Source organism: Curcuma longa, chromosome 10, assembly GCF_044706935.1.
Source record: "Curcuma longa cultivar G26 ecotype Majalengka, Jawa Barat chromosome 10, ITB_CL_G26_1.1, whole genome shotgun sequence".
Lineage (NCBI taxonomy): Eukaryota > Viridiplantae > Streptophyta > Magnoliopsida > Zingiberales > Zingiberaceae > Curcuma > Curcuma longa.
The window spans coordinates 5,901,029-5,911,583 of NC_133870.1; the positions used below are offsets into that span (position 1 = coordinate 5,901,029).

The window sequence follows — 10,555 nt, forward strand, 5'->3', positions numbered from 1 at the left end:
ATACAGAGACAGTTTTGATTTTTTATCTCTGTCCCCGTTTGGAAATGAGAGACAGATACAAAAAATCAATTTCTGTCTCTGTCTCCGTCGCCAACTGAGTCCTTTTTCTGTCCATTCGAAAATCGGAGACAGCGGATTTTAGACGGAGATAGAAGAAGTTAAATTACCATTTTACCCACAAAACCCTCAGCTAAACCCTCAGCTGTTCGCACCTTCGCACCCCTTCCTCACGCGCCGCCGTTCGCACCTTCGCACCCTCCACCTGACGCGGTGCGGAGGGAAGAAGCCGGTGCGGTGCGGAGGACGAAGAGAGAAGGCCGCGGAGGCGATCGGCTCCGGAAGGCGACGCGGTGCGGAGGGAAGAAGGCGGTGCGGTGCGGAGGACGAAGAGAGAAGGCCGCGGAGGCGATCGGCTCCGGAACTCGACGCGGTGCGGAGGGAAGCAGGCGGTGCGGTGCGGAGGACGAAGAGAGAAGGCCGCGGAGGCGATCGGCTCCGGAAGGCGACGCGGTGCAGAGGGAAGAAGCCGGTGCGGTGCAGTGCGGAGGACGAAGAGAGCAACAGGAAGGTAAAGTTAAGGGTTACAAAGGGTAATTTAGTCTTTTAACTTAGAGATTCTGTTTCTATATTTTGTATTACCAAACATAAGACAGATACAATTTATATTCTGTCACTGTCTCCACTGTCTTCTGTATTTTTGTATTTCTGTCACTGTCCCTCGTTTCCAAACGCAGCCTTAAAGTGCAGGATATCAAAATTATATATACATATATACAGGAATTTTATCCTATACGTCCCCTTTCCGCTCCCAAGGGAGACTATCGATGTGGAAGGAGGAACCCTCCACGTGATCACACCCCCTGCACGTACGTGGGGCGTAGAGGGGCACGTACGCAGGGCACGAAAGGAGCTTTTTGATTTATTTCTTCACATATGGGTATGAGATCGATTTTATGAAATTGTTAGAGTGACATATTCTAACTTTTACTGAAGAAAAAGAATGACATCTCATCGCTTTGAATTAAAAAAAAAGATAAATAAAAAATTAAATAAATAGACAAAATTAATTATCATTTTTGGGAAATAATTATAAAATAAGGAAAAATATTAAAAATAATAATTAATTATCAAGTTGAGTGAAGGAGATATTATTATTATTATTTTATATACCATGATTGATTGATTTAATTTTTGGAAATATAGATCACATCTAATCAATCATGAAAAATGATATATCAAAATATATACATGAAAAAATAAAATAAATAAATAAATACTTGAAGATTAAGACCAAATAATATTAAAGCATTCGTGTTAAATAAATATTGTGGCCTATTTGGGCCACTTTTTTTAACAATGGGAGGGGGGTGGTGAATTTAACAAACAAAAAGGGGGGGGGGGGGGGGAAACGAATAACGATAATTTCAGGGGGCGTAAGGAAAAGCGAAGGAAATGTGAACGGCGCTCTCACCGGCGCAGGAAACGAACACGTGATTTCAGCTGCAGATCACGTGCTGTCCGGATATTATGGTGTTCAATATATTATGACAGCTATTGACTCTTTACAAAAAGACAAATAAAATGTTAAATAAATAGACAAATTCAATTGTCATTTTTTATTAAAAAATTATTATAAAATAAATATTTCGATTAAAATAAATTTAAAAAATATCTATGAAAGGTAGTAGAAGTTAAGAATAGAGTTCAAAATGTACTATTAAAATAAAATTAATCATATAAAAGTAATTATCGAATAGTCAATCAAAATATTACGTCGTTGATAATTTGATTTATTCAAATTCTAAATTTTATAATCAAGATTGAATCAACTAAAGGTCAAGAGTTGCTTACATTTCAATAATAAAAATAGCTTCATATTTCCGTCATAAGCAACAATCTCACACTTCATACAATCAATCTCACGACTATATGTGAATAATTAAATCGAAAAATTACAGTTGATCACAATAAAAAAGGACATTATCTCGATTTCACCGTGATTCAATTTTTGTCCATTTTAACAATTCTACTCCATCATAATTAACTCAACTATGCTCCGGGAACAAAGTTGCTTACATGAATGAATTATCATGTTGTGAAGGAGGAGCTAATATAGGCATGGGACCATATAATCTACACATGCAGATTGCATACCCTAACCACAAGACAACTGAAACAGAGATCACTTTTAAAATTATTAAAATGATTGATTGATTCAAGTTTTGTTCATGTAGAATACATCTAATTATTCATGCAAAAATGCATCTAGAAATCATATATCATAATATAAATAAATAAAATTTTATATATTTATGACATACACACCTCATATTCATTAGGAAATGAGTATTTTATATAATCCCTTCGAATTGTAAGAGTTGAATATTTAAATTATATAAAAAAATCAATTTATCACTAAATTTATATCTACTAATTAAAAAAATACATGCACATGAGCCTTGTTTATTTTGACCTTTTTAATTTGTATCTATCATTTGGTTGAATAACAAAAACTTAAATGTGGTTCCACAAAAATTAAATTATCAAGAAACAATAGCTAGCTGTAGCCACTGTGGAGACCAAGCACAACATTTGTTTGAATTATTGTGCTAAGAGTTAAGACACCCAAGAACCAGCACAGTTGTGTTGTCTTGGCAAAGAAACAAAACAAAATGAAACAAACAAAAAAAGTTGTCTATTCATGAGAGGAAAAAAAAACATTAAGACCATATTTGATGGATGCAATGTTGGATAATTTTTATTCACAATTTGAAGTGCATTTAATCAGTTGAAGACACAGCTGTTGCAGAAATGATCCTAACCCTGATACAAAACTTGGGCATACCTGTAAGCAGCCTCAGACAGTTTCCTCAAGGAGAAAGGCATGCTTATGCTCCATTGATCTGAATACTGTCTTGACTAGTTTCCTTCTGTCAAGTGATGGATGGTGCCTGGCACGTCTAAATGGAAGGACCTTTGTTTCAGAAGTGCCACATATTCCAGGCCTAGAGCTTGTTGCTTCAAGTAATCATAGAGCTCTTGGTGAGGAATGGCCCAAGGAGTAGGAGTCATCAGATGCAGCCTCACTATAGAATGGTAGTCCATTTACCTACAGATCAGTACAGTCAGTAATAGAGAAAATACCTCAAGTACACTACTTGGGGTTATCTAAACAACAACCTTATAGCAATAATCCCTCCCTATACTATAGATATATTGGAATTATCTGTTTTGCAAAGGTTAAGAAAGTCACCACTTACATGACGAGTGTTGTAGTTAGGATGCTCCAAACTTGTTAGTCTGGTTAGTTAGACATCCATAAGTATGATGATTTAGGATTGAAAATTTTCACCCCCAATCAAGCCCCTCTCCCACACATTGTACCAAACTCCACTTCTACCATCAAATTATTTAACCAAACAACACTATGAATGATATTTTGTATCAAAATTATGTGACCCAAATGACATCAATAGACTCAATATGGGGCAAACTGTTAAAAATGTGGAATTGTTAAATTTATTCAATCCATCAAATAATTTTACCAAAGAGCTTGAATGAGCGATACTTTGCATCGAGATTGTGCTAAAGCTAACCCAGACTTGGTGAAGGATATTTTAGTACAATGGCCGGAGAGGTCTGATTGGCGCATTTTTTAACAAGGAGGCCCTATCAAGGAAATTTCCATTATTAGGCACCCAATTTGATTATTTTCCCTTATAATTAATCTCACTATTAAGAAAAATAAACTGATTCTCACCTTCAACAATGCATCTCTGCTACAACCTTGCAGTACTTGTACCTTCTTGTCCTTTGTTGTAAGAGTGGCTTCACCACCTGGAAAACAAAGGTAGCACAGGCATCATGTGTAAGTAAATGAACAGATTCACCTTATCGATATCTTGCTAACAAGAAATGCATCAAGGAGAACTAAAAACTCCCTATACTGTTCTACCTTCCAACAAGCCGAGAATACATATGGTTAACTCTAGAACAACTTTGTGTCTTCTCAGGATAATTTAGGTCATCGAATATTAAAGTTCATCCAGGCATGTCTAAAATCAGTTATAAATTAGCTTATTTGACATTTGTTATCTTATCTATATTTAATATTATAGCGTGCCACTAAAAATAAATATTGTTTTCTTGCAATTTGCATCAATAACTATGAATATTAAAGTGAGGATTTACTTGCATAGCAAATGGAATTTCCAGTAATCTGTCAGTAGGTACGTGTAGGTATACAATTTTATAGATTTCAAGTGATACCTAACTAAACATCAACTTGAAAGCAAGCATGTAAGAGGATTTAATATTGAGGGAAAACGCAATTAATACATTAACATAAAGAGGTGTAGGCATACAATTCTATAGATCTCAACCAACACCAAGCACTAAATGTAAACTTGAAAGCAAGCATATAAGAGGATTTAATATTGGGGGGAAATGCAATTAATGTATTAAAATAAAAGCACTTGCAAAACCCTTTAGATTGTAATTCTTAGCAATGATTCACTCTTAGATCTTTTGTCACACCTTCAACATCCACAAGTTATATGGTTATTTGCTTTAAGCCAAATGCTTTTTCTTTTTGGAAATAAAAAAATATAAACCATACTTTTGATTTAAAAATGAAATATACCTTGTGCCCATGACATATTGGCGAAATCACTGCTGCTAATATCAGACTAGATTCTAGAAAAACCATCTCTGGGTCAATTACAAAGCAAAGTGAAGCTTTGACCACTCAGATTGAATCTTATAGTGGTGATAAGTTTGTGATGCATATGCTGGCAGACATTAGTGCAAATATTAATATTAAAATTGGAAAAGAACTCATCAAAGTGAAATATCAAATGTAAAGATGTACCTTTAAACCAACATATCTACCAAAAGGATTAAAGTTCTATCTTAAACATTGGCCAAAAGAGAAACATCTGCTTCTGTTAACTATCTGTAGGAAAATATAGTGATCCTTTTTACAAAAAAAAAGTATAAGCACAGCAGACACTTTACAGCAATAGGAAGAAATCATGTAGCCGGTTGGCCTACCCCGTAGATTAACCATCTTGGGCTTGTTTGAATCCGAGTTAATTCAGTTGAGAGCTCATAAACAGGAAAGTAAAATAATTCTATACTGTATGCCTCCAAGATGCTGAGAATATGATATAATGCTATTAAGAAGAGTTCAACAGAAATTAAATTGCATACGGATCTCTACTTGCAATGAAATCCAGATGAGAAAATTTACAAGCATACAAGGGAAATTTTCATTTGCGCACTATATTTTAATTAGATTCTGAACTTAGTCCATGTACTGATTTTCTGAACTTGGTCCCATGTGTTAAGTTTCAATTTCAACTTGCAGTCTCTCCCCACCAAAAAACAGAGAATCTGGATAATGCCAAACAATAAGATATTTTCAAACCTCATGAGGTGGTTGGGAATTTTTATCCAAAAACTCAGTAGCTATTATTTAGCAGAAAATAGCCAAACAGAAATGTCTAGTGCAGGCTTTGTAGATTAATGAACAGCAGATGAAAATATCTAGCCAACCATTGAATAATATATGCAACTTAAGAAGTCTGACTTGCTACAATAAGAGAAATACAACCAGAATGATTTTTATAAAACCACTTAAAACTCGAGAATGCATTGAGTAGCGTGGACAAGGGCAATTGCACCAGTCAAGATTATGCCATTAGAAGAAGTTGAACTCCAGATAGTTATCTGAACCTTTCTCAGATGTAGGGTTAGCATTTTGACTAGTTGATGCCATTGCCCCAATGTGTTGCTCAATCTTAATGGGTTTTGGGACATCAGGAGGGGTTGCACATCTAATCAAGGCCCAATTAACACCCTCAAAAAATGGGTGCTGTTTTATCTCTGTAGCCCCACGCTTATAAGCAAGCCGATGCTGTGGCTCTTTGACAAGTAATCCCCTTATGAGATCTCTAGCAGAGAAACTCACGACTGGAAACTCAGGAAACCTCAAGGGCTGACCAATCACATTGAACAATGTAGCACGGTTGCCTGAACCCTTGAAAGGAGTCTTTCCAAATAAAAGCTCATACAAGAAGATACCTAAGGTCCACCAGTCAACAGCACTTCCATGGCCCTCACCTTTGATGATCTCAGGGGCCAAGTACTCATGAGTACCAACAAATGACATGGATCTAGCATCAGTAGGTTCTGCAATGAGCTCAGGCAATGGACTAATCTGATTTCCAATCTCAAGCTTCTGTTTCCGCACCTTGGACTTGGAGGGAAATAGCCGAGGGAAGAAACATGTAGTAGGGGCAGCACAGGAAGGCTGGATGCAGGATGGTTCAACACAAGCAGGTTGGATGCAGTAGACATGATTGTTTCTTCTGGACTCAGAAGTCGTATTTGAGGATTTAATGAGGGTGGGACTAACAGTACAACGAAGAGAAAGATCAAAGTCTGAGAGCATGATGTGGCCATCTTCTCGGACAAGGACATTCTCTGGCTTCAGGTCACGATAGACGATACCAAGCATATGCAAATATTCCATAGCAAGGAGGATTTCAGCAACATAAAACCTGCATTTGTGAAAATCAAATGCAAATGTGTCAAAAATTTGATAATCAATTTAGTTGAACTTTAAAAGAGATGTAATGAATGCAGCTGATGAACCCAGCATAAACAAGAAGTTTATTTGTGTAAACAATTCATTAAAAAAATGTAATGGTAAAACATCTACTTTCTGCATATTCACATGAACTGTTGCACATGAACATTTCCTATATTTCTATTAACCAGGGACAGTCTATTCTCAGTACCCATAGTAGCAGAGCAGGTCGCTAAGACTGCTCATCCACCAATAAAAAATATATTATAAAAAAAGTATAGTAAAAGAGAAAGGAGTTTATAGTTCAGCAGAATACTTAAGCATATTTTTGTATTGCAGTTCAACCATACAGTTGCACTTGGCAACACATGCTTACAAATAACTACTAGAGATCATAAACAAAACCTACTACTTTTGAGGAAAAAGTTGATAAAAGAAGACACTCTTCCATCTTCAAGTCTTCACAACAAAAGATGATTATGAAATATAGATATACTGCAAAAAAAACCTAGTGTACACAGTTGGATATGCATTTTGTAATGCCGAGCACTTGTACATTGATTAAGATGAGGCTTTTTCGAGAAAAGAAAAAATAGTATCAAGAGAAATCTTCCTAGATTATAATTCATTTATGAAAACTGTAGCTACTTGCTTATACAATTTCTTGATTGAGTTTATGACTAATTAAAATTGCATGTAGGTGGTGTATTCACTGAGACAGAAACATTTGCATAGGGCTTGTATTATGATCATAAAAGATTGTGATCAGACAAAAACTCTGGATTGGTAGAAGGATAAATAACATGGAGTCCAAGTAACCGAATCATTTGGCCTTTTCAACTGTAACATTAAACACTGTTCAGTCCCACAGTACATAATTGTCAACTGATATTTATAATAATCTTATACTACTCTTGAATCACTCCTGAAGACATCAAAGATGTATTTTGAATGGAAAAAGGACAAATCAAGCAGGCACCAAACCAACCCATTTATATTTTGAACTAACATAATCAATCTATACCAATAGAGATATAAACACTTTCTCTGTTTTCACTACTCAGTAGCAGAACACAAATTTTCCAAAGGGTTTGACTACTCCTGTGTATAGCTGGTGATGATTTTTTTTTTCATCTTTAAGTGGTTGTAAAGCATCGTTTTTTCCAAGTGCAGTGAACTAGGTTACGTGTAGACACTGGAATTGAACAATTGGCTTCTTGCAGAATTATTCCATTAGTTTTGTCCAAATTCACAAAACATTTCATAGCCAATTAATTGAGTAATATCAATTATTTCTTTTGAAAAAGAAACTTTCAATTAATTAACATAAAACTGTGAAATCTCAATTATTTTGGTGTTACCCTTTTATTGAACTCGATAATATTATATCACTAGTAAAATCTAGATCTCTCTAAGTCACATCTTCAAATTTAATTGATCCGATAGATCTAATTGTAGGCATTGACTCATGTTTGAACAAGCCTAAACAATCTTAACTTATTTTCTCTTATTTTACTATCAACTGAAGCTACACCTAATCGCTCCAGAAAGCAATATGCCTTTACTTTATATTTTCTATCATCTCTACTACATTTGCTCTTTTTGTGCATTTTATCATAGCTTCTCAACACTATATTCCATAAAGTATGATTGATGGTACAATAAACATACAATTTTTTAGCACGCGATGACACATAAAACTCCAGAAAACCTCTCCATGTTACCTCACTCTTTATCCTATTGATGATATTTTTGTTAATATATTGAATAATAGATACAAGACATCTGATACTCATTCAGGAGTTTCTTCTCAATCCAAGAGATTCTTCCAACAGATACTAGTAGAAATTTTATATATTATCTAGAAATCAAAGTCCAAAATCAGCCTTCTTACCTCACTGCTGGTTCTGAAAAACATTTTCCTGGTTGCCTCTGCCGCAGGGTGTGCAGATCTCCTCCTGGGCAGTACTCCATCACCAAACAAGAATATTTTTCTGTCTCAAAGTCACTATACAATGTAGGAAGAAAAGGGTGATCAAGGCATTGTAATATCTCCCTCTCTGTCTGTGCTCTAAGCAGCTTTTTGCGACCAGCAAGAGATACTTTGTCCATAACCTTCATAGCGAAACAGCATTTGGTCCCACTCAGTTCTGACAAATATACAGTGCCTATATCTCCAGAGCCCAATCTCTTAAGCAACCTGAAATGATTTAAACCAAGAACCCCATCTTTAGCACGCATTGCCTGGATTGCTTCCCACCTTGAATCGTTTGCTTTGTGAGGCTTGTTAATGTTACTGCCTATGCTACTACAACTGCTTTCATCACTTGCATTACTGCTTGTACTAGCTTTGCACATACTATTTTTGCCACTCTCAACCTGATCACTAAGCTTGGTGCTTGCACTAGTCTTTCTCAAACTACTGTTGCTATCACTGACTTTCACAGAAACTGTGTGATTATCCGTGTTGTGCTGCTCTAATATTTCCTTCATATCTTCTCCAGTTTCTTTCAAGTTTGGAGTCTTGTTCAACTGTGACAATTCTGTGGTTGAACCTTGTCCACTTAATCGTTTTGGAGAACTAAAGGACGGATCCGAGTCACTGGCACATGGAAGTTTGGAGACGTTTGTACAAATTTCATCAACAAAAGGATCATTATGACCCTTTTTAAGACGCTCAAAGACCACAGTATCTCCATCAACTGGAGAGTATCTCTGAACTGTTTCCTGCAATATGATTGGTATGCCAAGTTCTTGTTTGCAATGTTGTTGAGAAGCTGATTCAGGAAGCTGGCTACTTGACATGTTAAGTTGCAGTTCAGGTGTGGGGTTGCAAGTGGTCTTAGGTTCAATTAAAAGAAAGTGGATGCTTGTGCTTGTATCTATTATATCAACGTTACATAAAGTCGCACCATCAATTCAGCATAAATCTATCCTCGATCACCTTGTAGATCAAACAAAATTTTTTACTTCCATGAGCTTATTCTGAAGTATATCTGCATGGCAAAGGAACTAAAATCATCATAATTTTTGTTTTGGAAAATAATGGAACCTGCTAATTAATAAGTCACCTTTGCCAAATTTATTATACTATGGGGCATAAGTGATTTCCATGATAGTACTAAACAGATCACAACCTATTGATTATATAACTATCTATAAAGTGATGTCTGAGCAGCAATGCATTGAAGACTATCGTAATGGAATCTGAAGATACCTGATAAGCAATATAACAAATGATGAAACTATGCAACAAATGACATCCATGAAAGCAAAATCCGAAGCAGAAGAGGTCAAATTTTTTTGATAAAGTGGAGAAGGTAATGAAATTGAAAGCTCTTCACAACATAAACAAGACAGCAACAAGAGGGGGAAAAAGAATAAAAAAAACTTTGTTCAGGCGAATCCAATAAACGAGGTCAATGAACCCAGACAGAAGCGACAGATCTTGGAGACAACTACCTAACGGAATCCTCAAGTGAAACAGTCCACACAAGAGGAGAAAAAAACTGAATCTTCAACCTTAAGAAGTGATGGCAGGTCGAACAAATATAAAGAAGCACGATTCAATCACAACCAAATTGCGGACCATAGTTCATCGAAATAACAGGCAAAGACAACGATATAGCATCAAAAAAATCCAACCTTTCAACAAGTACACGCAACGGAAATCCAACAAGAGCGTATTTCGACCACGAACACCGGAAAGAAAGAGGAATCCCGAGGCGATCGGCGGCCGCAGGCAAAATGCCGCTCCCTCCACCTCTAACGACTCTCGAAACCCTAACGAAGATCAAAACACGCTCGAATCCCGATACGAAAAGGCGAATGCAGATCTTAGATGGCCATCGAGACGTCGAAGGAAGTACCTGATGGCGGAGGAAGCAATTATTGGTCGATTATTGGCAGAAAGAGGGGAGTTCCTTCGAAGCCCTGGTGGAGTATGCGCGTGGAGGAAAGGAG

The 10,555-nt window shown here is 36.4% G+C and overlaps 1 protein-coding gene across 7 annotated transcripts; it reads right to left on the minus strand.

Annotated features, from left to right (window-relative positions):
- Nucleotides 1–3,503: 3,503 nt before the first annotated feature.
- On the minus strand, nucleotides 3,504–10,555 carry LOC141835690 (serine/threonine-protein kinase D6PK-like). Of its 7 annotated transcripts, XR_012602407.1 has the most exons (5): nucleotides 10,462–10,555; nucleotides 8,487–9,588; nucleotides 4,643–6,563; nucleotides 3,761–3,837; nucleotides 3,504–3,669 (listed from the first exon to the last, which is right to left on the minus strand). XR_012602407.1 is itself a non-coding variant. In XM_074723064.1 (4 exons), the coding sequence occupies exons 3-4, from the start codon at nucleotides 9,395–9,397 to the stop codon at nucleotides 5,702–5,704; spliced, it is 1,773 nt and encodes a 590-aa protein (XP_074579165.1). In that variant the 5' UTR covers nucleotides 9,398–9,588; nucleotides 9,664–9,809; nucleotides 10,238–10,449; the 3' UTR covers nucleotides 5,547–5,701. The 7 variants fall into 7 exon arrangements, 6 of the variants coding, with proteins under 6 accessions (XP_074579165.1, XP_074579164.1, XP_074579161.1 ...); XM_074723064.1 differs by lacking the exons at nucleotides 3,504–3,669; nucleotides 3,761–3,837; nucleotides 10,462–10,555 and adding exons at nucleotides 9,664–9,809; nucleotides 10,238–10,449 and having other exon boundaries at nucleotides 5,547–6,563; XM_074723063.1 differs by lacking the exons at nucleotides 3,504–3,669; nucleotides 3,761–3,837 and having other exon boundaries at nucleotides 5,547–6,563; nucleotides 8,487–9,604; nucleotides 10,462–10,533.

Coding starts and splice junctions, on each gene's coding strand:
- LOC141835690 (XM_074723063.1), bottom strand. CDS start 9,397: ATGTCAAGTAGCCAGCTTCCTGAATCAGCTTCTCAACAACATTGCAAA. Junction 6,564..8,486: donor TTTTCAGAACCAGCAGTGAG/GTAAGAAGGCTG, acceptor TCACAAATGCAG/GTTTTATGTTGCTGAAATCC.